General features: G+C 61.6%; 1 protein-coding gene across 1 annotated transcript in view; it reads left to right on the forward strand.

The window, feature by feature from the left end:
- CSPG4 (chondroitin sulfate proteoglycan 4) overlaps nt 1–18,693 on the forward strand; it is a gene marked incomplete at its 5' end in the record, with an annotated part of 33,944 nt that extends 15,251 nt beyond the window's left edge. The window contains 9 exons of the mRNA XM_037504129.2: nt 2,987–3,150; nt 4,511–8,047; nt 9,180–9,662; nt 10,004–10,180; nt 11,664–11,862; nt 11,942–12,076; nt 12,194–12,360; nt 15,398–15,581; nt 15,880–18,693. Of these exons, the coding sequence (XP_037360026.1) occupies nt 2,987–3,150; nt 4,511–8,047; nt 9,180–9,662; nt 10,004–10,180; nt 11,664–11,862; nt 11,942–12,076; nt 12,194–12,360; nt 15,398–15,581; nt 15,880–17,714 (6,881 nt within the window). The remainder of the gene's footprint in view (nt 1–2,986; nt 3,151–4,510; nt 8,048–9,179; nt 9,663–10,003; nt 10,181–11,663; nt 11,863–11,941; nt 12,077–12,193; nt 12,361–15,397; nt 15,582–15,879) is intronic.

The following is an 18,693-nucleotide window of genomic DNA, read 5'->3' on the forward strand; positions in this document are numbered from 1 at the left end:
TTCTCGCAACTGCAACCCATCAGAAGCAGCAAGAGAAACAGAAGGAGGAGGCCGGGAGGTGGAGGGGATGGTGCTGTCAGAGTTTCCAAAACCCGGGCCAGCAAAGCCTCACAGGCCTCTGTTGGGGAAAGGGGCTGCTTAGCTTGTGTGTTCTCAGCCGCACAAGGCAGCTTGTGTGAGCCCTTCCCTGCCCAACCCCACAGGAAACAGCGGGGCCCAGCCCCTCAATGGGCCCATTCAGACCCCAGCTCTCTGGAAAGTACCTCTGCTTCCTGCCGCCCTCCCATTCTGGCTGGAGAGCCAGGCCAAACCGGCTGTGGCTCTCGGCTGCTGGGAGGGCTCGGGCGCAGGTGGCGCAGTGGTTAGAGCCAGCCGCCACTTCAGTTCCTGCCTGGCTTAGGCCCTGCCCTGGACCATGCCTGGCAGATTTACATCCACCTTAGCAAAGGGGGCACCGAGGCTCACACCACACGTGCAGGGTCACGGGAGCCGGGCCCTTTCCATGCGCCGTGAGCAGGAAGGCGTGCAGGCTCCTGATGAGAGGGCACCCCGATTCGCCGCGTTTGCCGCTTTCCACGGTATAAATATTTTCACTGGGCAACAGCATCTGGCTCGCAGGATTTCTGAAAGCTCAACAGTCAGCTCTTGCAGCTGCTATAAAGCTCCAGCCCACCATGGTGGTGGGTCCATCCTCAGAAGCCATGCGCCCTCACTCGCTGTGGGGGTGCCCCCAGTTTAGTATGCTGTGCTTTGTTGTAGTTGTTGTTGTTTTCAGTTTCAGATATATATTAATTGGTGTAAACCCTGACACAACATCCCAAAGCAATTCCATGCATGTAGAGGGGAAGTTTTTCCTGGTGTAGTGGAAAATTGTGCCGATGGCTCTTGAAGGCCTTCATTTTATTTTATTTTTTTTAAGGTTTATTTATTTATGCATACAAGAATTGGGGTACAGACCAGAAGTGTGGTGGGGGGGAGAGGATTCACCAGAGACAGAGTGGGGAACAGAACAGGCAGACTGACAAAATACACTGCTGAGGGGAGCAGCGGGCGAGTCAGGAGAGGTCTGCTGCACCATGTGGGTAGCTCCCTGGCCGAGGATCGAACTGCAGGAGGTTCAGATTGCTTCATAATGCTGACACCCAACCCCTTGCACCACCAGGGAGGCCTCAAGGCCTTCATTTGAAGCAGCTTATAGTGAAGGATTTCAGTTAGCTGTCTGGGCTTCTTCCTTCTGTTTGCTGTCATCTGCATCATTGAGCAGAACTTGCACAGCTCACTGGGCCCCAGCTTGTTGTAGGGTTCTGGGTTATTCTGTCGGTCCCACGTGACATCTCGGTTGAACAAAGCCAGATGCATGACACACAGCGCTGCTCCAGCACCTCCGGCCCCAGAAAATACAAAGCAGGGATCAAACTGGGGTGCTGCTTGGCCCGAGGAGGGTCTGGCAGAGCCTGGTTGTGGGCGAGGCCTTGGCCAAGATGGAGAGAATCTGCAAGGCCTGGGACTAAGCCTCTGCCTGTGTTTCGTTCTTAATAATCACTGTCCTTGTAGATCAGGTGCCCCTGGGAGTGTCCGCCCCCTTGCCAGTCCCCTGTCCGTCCTTCCCCAGGTAGACCTGCTGAGCTGTATCCACCTGGATGATTTTGCAGTTCTCATTTGATTCTGTAAGTTTCCAAGGCAAGGCTCTGGTGTTGCCAGCAAGTGCTGACAAGAGGAGATGACTTGAGGGCATTTCAGCTCAGCTCAAGACGAGCATCCTCTTTCTTGGACATGTTTCCAGAAGTCTCAGGCTCCCCCATGGGTTGATTCTGCTCCCTTGGGTGCATGTCAGCTGGCTCAGGCTGACCAGGGACCCGCACATGTGTGGTTCATGCCAGATCACCCATCAACCCTGCTCCCGCTGGGTTTAAGGGATGCCCAACAGAGATGAACTTTTTAATCCATTCCTATCTAGCCTCACCCCTAGCCCCAAACATCTGGGAGCAGAGTAAAAGTTAGATTTGGCCTTAATCTCAGCAAAAGAATAGATCAGAAATCATGGCAGCAGTTTGGAGGTCAAGGGAGGCTAATGAAGGGAAACTGGAGGAAGAAGCAACTTACAAAGAGGTGTCCCAGTATGGGACCAAGAGGCCCTGAGGCGTGACAGCTAGCCCTGGGACACTCCAGGTGTGCCCTGTTGCCTCCGCCTGCACAGCAGCCCCGCAGCCCTCCCAGGCCCTGCCGTCAGCCTCAGACCCAGGTTTGGAGAAGTCAGCTGTTGTCATTCCTGTCTCCCTGGTCGTGGTAGAAACAATGAACTGGATCTGACTGCTCACCAGGGACCATTAGTAGTTCCACAACCAGAAGCAATCTGGGTGATAGAGGAAGCTTTGACCCATTTTGGGTCCGGTACTGCACGTGGTCTGCATCTGGCCTCAGATGTACTTTGCTCATCAGTGGACTCAGGCCCATCAGCTGCTGTCCCCACCCCAAAAGAGAGCTGGGGGCCCAACCCTAGAGGGAAGTGGTATGGGTGGGCTGCCTGTCTTAGCATCACCACCAGACTCCAACCATGGCCGCAGCCAAGCCCATGGAGGTGGAGCATAGATGGAGAGTGTGGCTCAGGAGTCAGTGTGTGGAGGCACTTAAGAAATTTGAGTGGGGAATCTATTCCAGGTTCCCCGGAACTTAATCTCTCACTGATCAACACAGATTGCTTTCCCTTTGGCCAGACCCAAGATGGAGAGTCCTCTGGGGTGCAGAGAAGGAGGTCCTTGGAAACTCCTCCAAGGAGGAGACCTGGATTGCTTGAAATTTCTGAGTCTGGTTCCTTCAGAATGAAGGTCTAGGCTGGACACAAGATGAGGCCATGCCTTCTGGTTCCAGGCCCAAGCAATGCCACATAGGAGTGCCCCGCCCCGCATCCCCCATCCACTCTGCACACCTGCCCTCCTCCTGACAAGAGTATGAGCCTTGACCACGCCCGCCTCCCTCTCCCACACAGCCTCTTTCTTCGGTGAGAATCACCTCGAGGTGCCTGTGGTGACGACTCTGCGTGACATAGACCTACAACTGCAGTTCTCCACACCCCAGTCAGAAGCTCTGCTTCTCCTGGCTGCAGGCGCTGCTGACCACCTCCTCCTGCAACTCTACTCTGGACGCCTGCAGGTCAGTGTCATCTCCCTGCTAGGCTCCTGGGGATCTTGAGCTCTCTACTGTGAATGGACAGCATCACCCCAGAAGAAATGACCCCTGTTGAGCTGGCTCGGCCCTCCTGCTCTCCAGCCTCACTGCTCACTGCTGCCCCGACTGGCCTCTGCGCTAACCACCCTGGCAGTATTCCGTTCCCAGCCGCCGGGTGGCCTCGTGTTGCCCTGGATGCTCCCTCTGCTCGGGCCTCACCCTTCCCCTGTACCTGCCTAACCCCAGCCTTTCCTTGAAGTCTCCGTGTAGACATCCCTTCCTCCGGGAGGCACCCTATGGTTCTCACCTGAGCTAGATCCCCTCTTCTGAGCACTCAGCAACCCCTGTGCGTCCTGTGGACTGTGCATTGCGTCAACCCACCTGTGGCATTGTGGACGCCGGTAGCAACCAGCCCAGCCACAGCTTTCTCATCTTCTGTTCCATCCTTCAAGTCACCACAAGATTTATTAGCTAGGAGTCTTTAGGATTTCTCTTGAGGCTTTCCCCTACCCATAAGTAATCTGAGAACCCAAAGTCTTAGCCCAAACTTGAGGGAGCATCTGCTTCCGCAGCCCCATCTGGAGAGACTTGGTCATCCATCAGTTCAGCTGCTGCGGCCATTGCTGCTCACTGCCACTAGGTGTCGCTATTGAACCTGGCCTGGTACCACCTGGCGCTGGTGCGCTTCTGTTCTGCAGGGTACGGAGATGCCACACCCCTCCAGGGGTGCTTCAGACACGGACTCCCAAGGTCTCTGTTCCTTCTGCTCTGTTCTTTCAGTTCCCGCACTCCGCCACCATCCATTCTACCAACTGCCTGTGGGAGACTCGCCCCCAGACCAGCTCCAGCGACAATGTCATGGAGACAGGACCATGTCCTTCTCTCCCCAAATCAGTACTATGCCCTCAAAACGCCGAGTGCCTAATTGTGTTCCCCATCTTAAACAGGGAGTCTCCCCACCCCAGGGTGTGGGGAGACTCTTAAGGGGATTCCCAGTCGCCTGTTATTCCACAGGTGGAATCTTCTGGATTTCAAAGTGATTTTTCCGGCACCTCTCGCCAAGCGAAAGAGGAGAAGAATAAAAAAATTCAGGTTGAATAAGTAGGAAATTATGTCATTTCTTTGCGAGCCGGGACCACATCTGGCTCACGGGGGTCCCCAGAGCCTGGCACGTGTTTGGGGGATGAATAAGGACGTGGAGTAGAGAGAGGGGCGGCCTGAGAAGCACTTGTCCTAGGCCCCCCCCCATTTTGGGGGCCCCCTGTTGAGAAGACCCACTGTGCTGTACAGGGATAGTGGCAGAGTCAAGGTGCTGCCCCTCACCCCCATTTCTGTCTCTCCTCAGGCCAGACTTTTCCTAGGCCAGCAGGAGCTGAAGCTGCAGACTCCAGCAGAGAGGCTGCTGAGTGACACCGCCCTGCACACGGTGGGGCTCACTGTGTCCGACAGCTGGGCCTTGCTGTCTGTCGATGGGCTCCTGAACGCCTCCGCCCCAGTTCCGGCAGCCCCCTTGGAGATCCCCTATGGAATCTTCGTGGGAGGCACAGGGAGCCTTGCCCTGCCCTACCTGAGGGGAACCAGTCGCCCCCTTAGGGGCTGCATCCATGCTGCCACCCTCAACGGCCACAACCTCCTCCGGCCGCTGACCCCTGACGTGCAAGAGGGCTGTGCCCAGGAGTTTTCTGCGGGTGACGATGTGGCTCTGGGTTTCTCCGGGCCCCGCTCGCTGGCTGCCTTCCCTGCCTGGGGCACTCGGGACGAAGGCACCCTGGAGTTTACACTGACCACGTGGAGCCGCCAGGCACCCTTGGCCTTCCAGGCAGGGGGCCGCCACGGCGACTTTATCTATGTGGACATATTTGAGGGCCACCTGCGGGCGGTGGTGGAGAAGGGCCAAGGCACCGTGTTGCTCCACAACAGCGTGCCTGTGGCCGACGGGCAGCCGCATGAGGTCAGCGTCCACGTGGACACTCACCGACTAGAAATCTCCGTGGACCAGTACCCCACGCGTACGTCCAACCGTGGCGTCCTCAGCTACCTGGAGCCCCGTGGCAGTCTCCTCCTTGGGGGACTGGATGCTGAGTCGTCTCGCCACCTCCAGGAGCACCGCCTGGGCCTGGCACCAGGAGCCGTCAACGTCTCCCTGCAGGGCTGCATGGAGGACCTCATTGTCAATGGGCAGAGACGGGGGCTCCAGGAGGCCTTGCTGACCCGCGACATGGCTGCCGGCTGCAGTCTGGAGGAAGAAGAGTATGAGGAGGATGCCTATGGCCACTACGAAGCTTTCTCCACCCTGGCACCTGAGGCGTGGCCAGCCATGGAGCTGCCTGAGCCCTGTGTGCCAGAGCCAGGGCTGCCTCCCATCTTTACCAATTTCACCCAACTGCTGACCATCAGCCCACTGGTGGTGGCCGAGGGGGGCACGGCGTGGCTTGAGGGGCGGCACGTGCAGCCCACACTGGACCTGAGCGAGGCCGAGCTGCGCAAGTCGCAGGTGCTGTTCAGCGTGAGCCGCGGGGCCCGCCACGGCGAGCTGGAGCTGGACATCCCGGGTGCCCAGGCGCGGAAAATGTTCACGCTCCTGGACGTGGTGAACCGCAAGGTTCGCTTTGTCCACGATGGCTCCGAGGACACCTCCGACCAGCTGGTGCTGGAGGTGTCAGTGACCGCTCGGGGGCCCGTGCCCGCCTGCCTGCGGAGGGGTCAAACGTACCTCCTGCCCGTGCAGATAAAGCCCGTCAATGACCCGCCCCGTGTCATCTTCCCGCACGGCAGCCTCATGGTCATCCTCGAGCACACACAGAAATCGCTGGGGCCTGAGGTTTTCCAGGCCTATGACCCCGACTCCGCCTGTGAGGGTCTCACCTTCCAGCTGCTGGGGGCCCCTGCCAGCCTCCCCCTGCAGCGCCAGGACCAGCCCGGGGTGCCAGTGACCCAGTTCTCCTGCCTGGAGCTGGAGGCGGGAAACCTCGTGTATGTCCACAGCGGTGGGCCCACCCAGGACCTGATGTTCCGGGTCAGCGACGGGCTGCAGGCCAGCCCCTCGGCTACGCTGAGGGTGGTGGCCGTCCGGCCAGCCATTCGCATTCGTCACAACACGGGATTGCGCCTGGCTCAGGGCTCGGCGGCCCCCATCCTGCTGGCCAACCTGTCGGTGGAGACCAACGCCGTGGGGCAGGACGTGAGCGTGCTCTTCCGAGTCGCCCGGGCCCTGCGGTTCGGGGAACTGCAGAAACAGGGGGCTGGGGGTGCGGAGGGCACCGAGTGGCGGGCCACACAGGCCTTCCACCAGCGGGATGTGGAGCAGGGCCGTGTGAGGTACCTGAGCACCGACCCGCAGCACCGTGCGGAGGACGCAGTGGAGGACCTGGTCCTGGAGGTGCAGGTGGGCCAGGAGACCCTGAGCAACCTGTCCTTCCCTGTGACGGTGCAGAGAGCCATGGTGAGGCTGCTCCGGCTGGAGCCATTGCACGCTCAGAACACCCAGCCAGAGGCCCTCACCACAGCCCACCTGGAGGCCGTCCTGGAGGAGGCTGGTCCGAGCCCCACCACCTTCCACTATGAGGTGGTCCAGGCCCCCAAGAAGGGTAACCTGAGGCTGCAGGGCACACGACTGTCAGACGGTCAGGGCTTTACCCAGGATGACCTGCAGGCGGGGCGGGTGACCTACGGAGCTGCAGCCCAAGCTTCAGAGGCCATGGAGGACACCTTCCGCTTCCGTGTCACTGCTCCGCCGCACTTTTCCCCGCTCTACACCTTCCACATCCACATCGGCGGCGACCCGGATGCACCTGTCCTCACCAACGTCCTCCTCACCGTGCCCGAGGGCGGCGAGGGTGTTCTCTCAGCCGACCACCTCTTTGTCAAGAGTCTCAACAGTGCCAGCTACCTCTACGAAGTCATGGAGCAGCCCCGCCATGGGAGGCTGGCCTGGCGGGGGCCACGGGACCAATCCTCCGTGGTGACGGCCTTCAGCAACGACGACCTGTTGCACCGCCGGCTGGTCTACCAGCACGACAACTCGGAGACCACCGAAGACGACATCCCATTTGTGGCCACACGCCAAGGGGAGGGCAGTGGTGGCATGGCCTGGGAGGAGGTGCGCGGGGTCTTCCGGGTGGCCATCCAGCCCGTGAATGACCACGCACCCGTGCAGACCATCAGTCGAGTCTTCCACGTGGCGCGGGGCGGGCGGCGGCTGCTCACAACCGACGACGTGGCCTTCAGCGACGCCGACTCGGGCTTTGCCGACGCTCAGCTAGTGCTGACCCGCAAGGACCTCCTCTTCGGCAGCATCGTGGCTGCGGAGGAGCCCACGCGGCCCATCTACCGCTTCACCCAGGAGGACCTCAGGAAGAAGCGGGTCCTATTTGTGCACTCGGGAGCCGACCGAGGCTGGATCCAGCTGCAGGTCTCCGACGGGCAGCACCAGGCCACCGCCCTGCTCGAAGTGCAGGCTTCAGAGCCCTACCTCCGCGTGGCCAACGGCTCCAGCCTCGTGGTTCCTCAGGGAGGCCAGGGCGCCATCGACGCCGCAGTGCTCCCTCTAGACACCAACCTGGACATCCGCAGTGGGGACGAAGTCCGCTACCAGGTCACAGGCGGCCCACGCTGGGGGCAGCTCCTCCGGTCCGGCCAGCCCACCGCAGCCTTCTCCCAGCAGGACCTGCTGGACGGGGCTGTTCTCTACAGCCACAATGGCAGCCTCAGCCCCAGGGACACCCTGACCTTCTCTGTGGAGGCGGGGCCCGTGCACACAGACACCACCCTCCAGGTGACCATTGCCCTGGCAGGGCCACTGGCACCCCTGTACCTGGCCCAGCACAAGAAGATCTATGTCTTCCAGGGGGAGGCGGCCGAGATCCGTAGGGACCAGCTACAGGTAGGAGGGTGTCCGTGGTGTCTCCAGGGCTGGCTGTGGGTGTGTGCTTGAGCGTTTGTGTATTGTGTAACCAAGGGTTTCCAGGGAGTTTGATGTGCTGGAGTGTGATGAGCTGCCTGTGAGTTGTGCATGCCTCCACATGCCACGGGCATACGTGTACGTGCTGTGTCTAGCTGCGCAGAATCCTGGGCCCCCCCGAATCTCTGAAGTACAGCCTGAGGCTTTGGCTTCTGATACAAGTTCTCGGGAGGGTTGTCATAGGTACCAGCTGAGAGGACTGCTGGTTGGTGCAGACCTGGCTGCACCTCAGGTTCCCTGTTCTTAGCTCTTCTCATGAACCCCAGGCAACGGCTCAGGGAGGGGGCCCTGAACAGCCTCACAGAGCAACCACTGGCCAAGCAGGCAGGCCTGCCCACTGACTCACTGTGCAGCCTCAAGCCAGTCCCTTGCCCTCTCTGGGCCTTATCGCTGCATTATCAATGTCTGATCCCCTCGTGGTTCTGACTGTCTAGACTTTGGGGAAGACTATGACTAAACATGGGTGACGTCAGGAAAGCTCTGCCCTAACTTGGCCTAGGCTTCGTCTAAGGTTGCAGTAGCAGAGCATGGCGGGGTGGTAGTTTAGGCAGAGAGAGCAGGCCAGGCCAAGGTGCGGAGTCAGGAATGTGAGTTTGAGGGGGAAAATACCTTCTGTGGCTTGACCATTAAGTGAGGGAGCCGCGGGGGGGCTCTGAGGCGGAACCCGGTCTGCAGGCTCCACTGGGCCGCAGAGTAGGCGTCTGTGCCTGTAAGACGGGGGAGCCCCCTCTGGCGGTGAGGAGTGGCACAGCGGGGCGGGGGGCAGCCTGCGTGTGCACGTGTTCCATGTGTGTCTTTGTCCGCACATCTGTGTGTGGTGAGCACGTACGCCTGACGCTGAGTGAGGGTGCGTGATTGCGTGCCCCTCTGAGGACGTGTGCTCAGACTGCAGGACCACGTGACTGTGTGTGTGTGAACAGCGTGAGCGATGGCGTCTCCTGGGCTCCCTGTGGGAAAATGTGTGGGACATCGGATGAGCCTGGTCTGGTCACTAAGGGGCCGTGACGGCCTCCTTCTGTGGCCCCCAGTGAGTCCCAGTGACCTTGTTAACCAGGCAGCCCAGGAGGCGGTGGCCCCAGCGGACATTGTGTTCTCGGTGAAGACCCCCCCGCGCGCCGGGTACCTGGTGATGCTGTCTCACGGGGCCTCTATGGCCGAACCGCCCAGCCTGGACCCCGTGCAGAGCTTCTCTCAGGAGGCAGTGGACGCAGGCAGGGTCCTATACCTGCATTCCCGCCCGGAGGCCTGGAGCGATGCCTTCTCCTTGGACGCGGCCTCGGGCCTGGGGGCCCCCCTGGAGGGCATCCGTGTGGAGCTGGAGGTGCTGCCTGCTGCCATCCCACTGGAAACACAGAACTTCAGCGTCCCCGAGGGCGGTGCCCACACCCTGGGCCCGCCGCTGCTCCGCGTCACGGGGCCCTACTTCCCCACGCTGCCCGGCCTCGACCTGCAGGTGCTAGAGCCCCCCCAGCACGGGGCCCTGCAGAGGAAGGAAGGCCCTCAAGACCGCACGCTCAGCGCCTTCTCCTGGAGCGAGGTACAGCTGTCAGGGAGGCCCGGGACAGCCAGCTCTGGGGGGAGTGTGGGGGAGCCCTGGGGACTCCCAGTTGGCGCATGGACTGAGGGGAGGCGGGGAGCCCATATTTATGGAACGCCTCTGCTTTATATGCCTTAACTCTTTCCTTCCTCACCGGGGGGATAGCAATGATTGGTCCCTCTCCTCTCCATCACTCCTTCACTCTACAGGAAATGATTGTCCCCTCTCCCACCTCTGGAAGCAGGCTCTAAAGGAGTCTCTCCCCCACGCCCAAAGGCAGGTTTGAAGGGTGCTAGCCTGCGACTCAGAGCAGGCCTGACCCCCGCCCCCGGCCCCCACAGGTGGAACAGCAGCTGATCCAATACGTGCATGATGGCAGTGAGACTCTGACGGACCGCTTCATCCTCGTGGCCAACGCCTCTGAGATGGACCGCCAGAGCCGGCCCGTGACCTTCAGTGTCACCATCCTGCCCGTCAACGACCAGCCCCCCATCCTCACCACAAACACTGGCCTGCAGGTGAGAGCATTCTGGGACCACCTCCCACCCGCCCTCCCAGAGAGAGGCCTGGACTTAGTTCCTCCTCTGGAGAAGGCGCCACTGCCACATGCCTGGCTGGGTTGTCAGGGAGAAGCGCTGCAAGCAGCGCACTGGCGGGAGGCTTTGTTACTGCACCTTGTCAGTACAGGAGGCAGCTTGGCCCGCTGCTTCCTGACCCGCCTTTCAGCAGGAGACTTTTCTGTGACTCTGGACCAGAACTCCTAAGGAAAGTTCTTTGGAGTCCGTAGGGGTAGACTCCTGGTGGGATCAGTTAACCTCCCACTTCTACCCCTGCAAGTGAAGGCCACAGTTTGGCTCTCCAAGTCACTGCCCCTTACACAGCACAGAGGTGGAAGCTGAGCACAAACAGGTGACCTGTAGTTTCTGGTAGAACAGAAGGGAGGTGGCTTTGGGCCATACAGCACAATAGCCTGGGCAGGGCCCTGAATGGTGCATCTGGGGTGTGCACTCTGTGCCAGCAGGAGCTGCAGTGAGCTTTGGCTCAGGCTTTCTGTAACTTGGGGTACAGGGCATCTTTGGGGGCATCAGTAATGCCCATGGGGAGCACCTGGTGGGTGTCATACAGGCTCCAGATGCAATAGGCCCACGGGTAGGCGTGTCAGCTCAGCCAGCAGGGGGAGCTGTCTGCTGGGTTTTGCCAAAAACAGCTCCAAGGCCGCCGTCCCAGTACATGCATGCACTGCGGCCCTCCAGAGTTCTGCCAGGGTCAGCCCAGGACCTGAGAAGGGAGCCAGGGAATCCTAGGGAGTCAGCTTTCAGGGTATGGGAACCCCTCCCAATGCTACCACAAGTTACTGACCCAGGAAGCCTAGTATCAGAACCCCAGAAATGGGATCCTGCCCTGGTGGCAGGTGGGAGGCATGAGGGGGGGTCCCCTTCACTCTGAGCATGTGGAGGTGCTAGCCACACCCAGGCACTCCTCACCCACCTGCTGGAGGTCGTGACTGCCCTGGAAACACCTGAATCCTCGCCCCAAACCCTCCAGAGACGGCGGCAGCTCAGCCTCCCCGGCTCTCCCTCACCTAGAAGGGGAACCCTGGCCTCCAGAACTCACCATTCCCACAGTGTGCCCGGTCCCTGCCCAATCTCACCACGAGGGGGGGGGACCAAGCCAGAGTAAGCAGCACATCTGTTAGGGCTGGGGCTCCCTTGGGGGGCAGTGAGAACTTGGTGAGGGTAAGTGTTGGGACTTCCTGAGGGGACTCGAACTGGCTGAGAAGGACAAGGAGATTAGGGCAGATGGAGAGCAGGGAGGCAGAGGGACCTGGGGATCAGGAAATGTGATGGGCTGAAGAGCCTTTTGTGCAGGGACCCAGGATGGCCCAGGCCTCATGCCAGCTGAGGGCTGAGCTTCCGTGTGCTGGACGCCTCCCCAGGGACAGGGAGGAAAGAGGTGGGTAAATTTCATGGGGACAGAACCTTCACAGGCCTGTGTCCCCAGATGTGGGAGGGGACCACTGTGCCCATCCCTCCGGAGGCCCTTAGGGGCACAGACAGCGACTCGGGGCCCAAAGACCTGGTCTACACCCTGGAGCAGCCCAGCAACGGACGGGTGGTACTACGGCCGTCACCAAACACCGAGGTCCGAAGCTTCACACAGGCCCAGCTGGACAGTGGACTCGTGCTGTTCTCACACAAAGGTGGGTGCTGGGAGGGAGGATGCCAGCGGCGGGGGCACTGGCCAGGGCCAGTGAGGCCCAACCTCACCTCTGCCCGCAGGAGCCCTGGACGGAGGCTTCCGCTTTGGTCTCTCTGATGGCGAGCTCACTTCCCCTGGACACTTCTTCCGAGTGACGGCGCAGAAGCAGCTACTCCTCTCTCTGGAGGGCAGCCGGACGCTCACTGTCTGCCCAGGTAGGTGTGCCGGGAGCGGGCGGACCTGTGGGCTGGTGGCCCCGAGCATCAGGCAGCCACACAGGCCACATCCTGGCTCCTGGTCTGAGGCTGACAGACCCTCTCGGCCTCCCACAGGCTCCATCCAGCAGCTTAGCAGCCAGAGCCTGAGAGCCAGCTCCAGCGCAGGCACCGACCCTGGCCACCTGCTCTACCACGTGCTGTGGGGCCCCCAGCTGGGCCGCCTGTTGCACACTCAGCACAGCAACACTGGGGAGGCCCTGGTGAACTTCACTCAGGCCGAGGTAAGGACTCACACTCAGCCCCCCTGCGCCTCAGTGGCCCTCTCTGCCTGGGGCACATGTGTGGTCACAGGCACCAGCTCCAGCTCCAGCAGCAGTAGACACTCCCTGGCCCGCCATGGTCCAGGCCCTGGGTGCCTTGCCCCCCAGAATCCATCAAGCTGGGTTGAGGAAATGAAGCAGGATGGGGAGAAATCAGGGCTGCAGGGCCTCGGAACAGGGACTGGGTCCTGGACTTGGCTTCCAGAGGGAAGCTCCCATTAGGCCACAGGGCTGGAAAGGGTATGCCAGCAGTTGGCGTGGTCCTCAGTTCAGGGGAATGGCGTTTGAAATGAAGGCAGCTGTTGGGCCTGTAGGCAGAGGTACAAGCCTAGGGCTCAAGTCAGAGGCCAGTCAACCACAGAAGAGGGGGCAGGAAGCAGCTGAGTCGGTGGGGCTGGGAGAGGAGCTGCCACCCACCCATCCCGCAGATCAGGCCGTCCCTGTCCCAGCGCACAGGAGGCCCCTGGGGAAAACTAGCGCGCTCAGCATGCAGGCGCTGACCACTAGCCCGCAGAAACCGCAGGGCTCTGCGCTGACTGCCGGGAGTCCGCAGCCATCACTTAAGTTAATACTCCTTTTAAGTCAGTTGTCCCCAAAGGCAGAGCAGGCAGGGGGAGCCTTCAGGGCCTTGAGAAGCAGGTGGCTTGAGCAAGGGTGGGGACACGTCTAGGGTCTCCCAGCCATACTCCCTGACCTGGGTTCTCTGTTCCCTGGAGCCCCGGTGTCCTGCCTCTCCCCACAATGGAGCACTGAGTAGGAGGCAGCTGCGGCCGCTGTGTGCCCCAAGTCCCTGGGTGTCCTGTCCTTGGATGCCCAGGAAAGGGCAGGATACAGGGCCCTGCCCCGCCCCCCTCTACTCCCCCAAAGGACTAGACTGAATGGCCACCGGGGGCCAGGCTGGCAGTGCCACCTTGGGAGGTTGGGAAGCAGCTGGGGCAGAGGCACCACCCTCCCCTGCACTCTTCCACCAGACTCCAAAATGGGTGAGGTGGGCATCAGACATCCCGTTCTGTGGTTTAGGAAGCAGAGCCTCCCAGGGGCGAGGTGACTGTTGAGTCACACGGCCCGTAAGAGGCAATGCTCTCTCCATAGGCCACTGCTCCCCCCAGAGCCCAGAGCCCCCAGCACCCACACCTCACCTGCGTTGGCCTCCCTCTCCACCGGCCCCCTCCCGCCCAAGGATGCTGTGTGCCGGGCAGTCAGCCCTGCCTTTCTCCCAATCCCCGTTCCCGCTCTGCCCCTCTTCAGCCTGGCCAGAGCTACAGCTGGCAGTCCACCTGGCCCGCATGTGTTTTATTTATGCGGCGCATTTAGTATTTTTAGATGGACAATATCTAACCTTTGGAGATGTCACCAAAAAGGAAATAAACACAATACCCATTTTCTTAAAAGGCCTATGTCACTCTTATTGCAATGACTTGTTAGGATTGAGCAGACTGAGCCCTGCTCCCCATTTAGACCTGTGTGATCCCCCTTTGCATTGGGTGATCCCCCTTAGAAAGGTGGTGCTCCCCTATGGAGCTCTGACGAGCCCCCTTTGGAGGGGGCCTTGCTCCCCAGTTCACCACCGCCCACCTCTCTGGAGGCTGAGACCCTTCCGCCTGATTCTTCTTGCTATTGGACAAGTCCTGTTTTTCCGCTGAAGGAAAATATTTCCTGTGACTACTAAAGGGACACGGAAGGTAACCCAAGAGGACACAATGGGTAGAAGGGGAGGGGAGGGGACCTTTCACAGAGAAAGTGAGGTACTCCCTGGTGTTCAGCGTGCACAAGCCCTGAAGCACAGGTGTGGCCAGAGCTAGGGCGACGGGGAAGGGCCTAGCGGGGCCCCAGCAGGGCTGCCATGGGACTTTGTGGCCACATGGCGGCCATCACGAGTGTGCACAAGGGCAGCACAACTTTCCTGATAGCTGTAAAACTCCCGCTGGCCCCTGGGTGAAGAGCACACTGAAGGGAAGGGCGAGGGGAGGCTGAGCTGCTGCGCAGCGGGTGGCCAGGGCCGTGACCCAGATCCAGGATGGCGGTGTGTGAGAGAAGGCAGCGGCCAGAGGGGACTCCGGGGCTTGGCCTGAGCCAGCGGAAGATACGGATGGCCTGGGATGGCCTGGCCGGGGGGCAGGGCCTGAGCCCGTCCGGGACACGCTGAGGTGGATACGTCCACTGGACAAGGCTCGAAGCTGCGGAGGAGGCGGGTGGGCATAGTGTGGAGCGCAGCAGAGGACAGTCAGGCGGTTGACACAAGTAGGGGCCTCCGCGCCGCTGGCGTTGGGCACGGGGGACGGTCAAGACACTGGGTAGAAGAGGAGGGAGCAGGAGGGTGTGAGGGGCACCCAGTGACGTAGGGGGAAGCCAGAGCACGGGAAGGTGTGTTCGGGGAGGCAGGTGCATCAGATGCTGCAGAGCCGGTGGCAGCACAAAGCCCACGAGGCTGTAACGTGGGGCCCTCGGTGGCCCTGACCATGGCAGGAACCAAAGCCTGGGTGTGGGGAGCGTAGACTCTTCTCTTGGGTTTTGCTGCACAGAAGAGCAAAGGGTGGGAGCAGCAAAAGTGGGTGGAAAAGATGAAGACAAGAGTTTTCCCTTGAAGATGGAAAAATAGCATGGCAGCGTGTGGCTGGGGTGATCTTTTGGGGAAACATGGACCCAATAAGGAAGGGGCAGGAGATGGTGGACGCAGATTCTCCCCCGGGCGGGAGGGGCAGGCGCTGGCAGAGAGGCAGGGCCTGCCGTGGAGGGCAGCGCCGGCGTGGCGAGGCTTTCCCCGCGGGCTCAGAGAGGAGACAGGTGGCCCAAGGTGGCAGCGCCGGGACGAGGCAAGAGCCCGTTCTTCGCTGCGCCGTGACTGCATGATGCGGCCCACGGAGCTGGCGGGTGAGTCAGGGGCGCCCAGAGGGAGCTGGCAGTAGGGCTGCCAAAGACACCGCAGGGCCCAGCGCTGGTACTAGCCTGGGGGCGGGGCGGGGTTGGGCACACCGCCCAACAATGCGGCCTCCCACAGGTGTATGCTGGGAATGTTCTGTATGAGCACGAGATGCCCGCTGAGCCCTTCTGGGAGACCCACGACGCCCTGGAACTCCGGCTGTCCTTACCCCCTGCTCCTGACGTCTCTGCCACCCTTGCCGTGACTGTGTCTTTTGAGGCTGCCTGTCCTCAGCGCCCCAGCCGCCTCTGGAAGAACCAAGGTGAGCAGCACAACAGGCTGGCAGCGTTGGGGCACGGGCACTGGGAGAGGCCCAGGCAGAAAGGGGGAGAAGACCAGTCTCTCAGAGGCTCCAGGACCCGGGAAGCCACAGGGAGGGTGAAAGGGGGGAGGCTGGGCATCAGAGATGGGGTACAGTCCTTGTGTTCCTGGGGTCCCGAGCCCATCTCAGGTACCCGGCCTGCCGGGGAAGCGCAGCCTTGCCTTAGGGCCCCTCGTCGGCGGGCGCCCTGCTCTTCCCTCACTGGGTGGGGCCTTCATATCGTGTGTCCCCACCCTAGGTCTCTGGGTCCCTGAGGGCCAGCGGGCTGAGATCACCGTGGGCGCCCTGGATGCCTCCAACCTGCTGGCCAGCGTTCCTGAGCCCCAGCGTGCAGAGCACGACGTGCTGTTCCAGATCACACAGTTCCCCACCCGGGGGCAGCTGCTGGTGTCCGAGGAGCCCCTCCATGCCGGGCGGCCCTACTTCCTACAGTCTGAGCTAACCGCAGGGCGGCTGGTGTATGTCCACAGTGGTGCGGGCACCCAGCAGGACAGCTTCCGCTTCCGTGCCCACCTCCAGGGTCCGGCAGGGGCCTCCGTGGCGGGGCCCCACACCTCAGAGGCCTTCACCATCACAGTGCGGGACGTGAACAAGCAGCCGCCTCAGCCCCAGGCCTCTGCCCCGCTCCGGCTCACCCGGGGTTCCCACACCCCTGTCACTCGAGCCCAGCTGAGTGTGGTGGACCCAGACTCAGCTCCCGGGGAAATTGAGTATGAGGTGCAGCGGGCGCCCCACAATGGATTCCTGAACCTGGCAGGGACCAGCCCGGGGCCCGTGACCCGCTTCACGCAGGCCGACGTGGATGCAGGCCGGCTGAGCTTCGTGGCCAACGGGAGCAGCGTGGCCGGCGTCTTTCAGCTGAGCGTGTCCGACGGGGCCAGTCCGCCCCTGCCCGTGTCCCTGGCGGTGGATGTCTTGCCGTCTGCGATTAAGGTAGAGCTGCAGGAGCCCCTAGAGGTGCCCCAAGCTTTAGGGCGCGCCTCACTGACCCGGCAGCAGCTCCACGTGGTCTCAGATCGAGAGGAGCCGGACACGGTGTACCGGCTCACGCAGGGGCCCCGGCACGGGCACCTCTTGGTGGGCGGCCAGCCCGCCGCAGCCTTCAGCCAGCTCCAGGTAGACAAGGGCGAGGTGGTCTTTGTCTTCACCAACTTCTCCTCCTCCCGCGACCACTTCCGCGTCCTGGCACTGGCCAGGGGTGTCAATGCGTCCGCCACAGTGAACGTCACCGTGAGGGCTCTGCTGCACGTGTGGGCAGGCGGACCATGGCCCCAGGGTGCCACCCTGCTCCTGGACCCCACCGTCCTCAGTGCGGGTGAGCTGGCCAACCGCACGGGCAGCGTGCCCCGGTTCCGGCTCCTGGCAGGACCCCGGCACGGCCGCGTGATCCGTGTGCCCCGGGCCGGGACGGAGCCCAGGAGTGGCCAGTCTGTGGAGCAGTTCACCCAGCAGGACCTAGAGGATAGAAGGCTGGGGCTGGAGGTGGGCCAACCAGAGGGCAAGGCCCCTGGCCCTGCCAGTGACAGTCTCACTCTGGAGCTGTGGGCGCAGGGCGTCCCCCCAGCTGTGGTCCCGCTGGACTTTGCCACCGAGCCTTACGATGCAGCCCAGCCCTACCACGTGGCCTTGCTCAGTCTCCCTCAGGCTGCTCGGACAGAGGCAGGGAAGCCAGAGGCAGGCACCCCCACACGCGAGCCGAGCCCAGCCACCCTCAGCCCCGTGCCCACCGTGGCCAGGGGCCGCTTCCTGGGCTTCCTAGAAGCCAACATGTTCAGCGTGATCATCCCAGTGTGCCTGGTCCTCCTGCTCCTGGCGCTCATCTTGCCCCTGCTCTTCTACCTCCGCAAGCGCAATAAGACAGGCAAGCACAATGTCCAGGTGCTGACCGCCAAGCCCCGCAACGGCCTGGCCAGCGACATGGAGACCTTCCGCAAGGTGGAACCGGGCCAGGCCATCCCACTCACGGCGGTACCGGGCCAGGGGCTCCCGCCAGGGAGCCAGCCAGACCCAGAGTTGCTGCAGTTCTGCCGGACACCCAACCCTGCCCTCAAGAACGGCCAGTACTGGGTGTGAGACGTGGCCTGGGCCCTGATGTGGATCGGGCCGGGGGCAGGCTTGCTCAGGCTCCAGGCCTGTTGCTGCCCTGACCTGGTTCCGTCTGAGCATCCCCAGAACAAGACAGAGCTGGAGACAGCAGGGCTGGGGGCACCAGGAGGACGTTCCAGGGGTCTCAGGGCCACGAGCAGCCTGGGACTCAGCCCCCTGCCTGGAGCCTGTTTGGGCTGACACAACCAGAATGACCTCCTAGATGGGACAGGACTCTGGGTCCTGGGTCTGTGACCTTGGGTAAGTCACACCTGACCCGAGTTGCAGAGAGGTCAAGGAGAAGGGAGGGACAGATGAGGACTCCTGGCTTTTCCACTGCAAGCCAGGCCTCCCCTTGTCGCTGTCCCAGAGTTGAGAGGAAAACTTTTTCCCTGACTTTTGGGGGAAATGGTATTCCCCAGAGCAGAGGGCAGAAAGAAAAAGGCCCTCCCCTCTCTAGAAGGCATAAGCCAGTAGAATAATATATTCAGGGTGAAGGTGGGTGGGGTGCTCTGGGGATGGGTTTATTTAAGGGGGATTGCAAAAAAGCTATTTAACAAGGTGCTGAGCTAACCCAGGCTGAGGGAGCACCGGGGGGTGTGCAATGGAGGGCTTTGGGACGGAGGAGGGTCTGAGGGCAGTTTGTTCCCAAGGCCTCGCTTGGGTGGGCTGAGGGCCAGCCAGGCCATGTCTGCAGCCCCAGAGCAGGCTGGGCCGCGGGGGGTTCTCCTGAGAACTAGGGGCGGGCAGTTGGGGTGCTCGGCGCCACAGGGCCCGGATAAACGTTACTTCTGAGGTCCTGACAGCTGTGTATTGTTTGTCTGACTGCGCGCTGGGCTCTTGTCCACACTGGCCTGCACTCCCCTAGGGTGGGCCATTCCACCAGGCCTTAGTCAGTGGGTGGATGGAGGCAAGCGAGTGCTGAGTTCCTCCTCCTGGGGCCTTCAGATCTCCTCTGCCAGCCCCT

The sequence above is a fragment of the Talpa occidentalis genome, unplaced genomic scaffold, assembly GCF_014898055.3.
Source record: "Talpa occidentalis isolate TD23 unplaced genomic scaffold, MPIMG_talOcc4v2.1 talOcc4.11, whole genome shotgun sequence".
Lineage (NCBI taxonomy): Eukaryota > Metazoa > Chordata > Mammalia > Eulipotyphla > Talpidae > Talpa > Talpa occidentalis.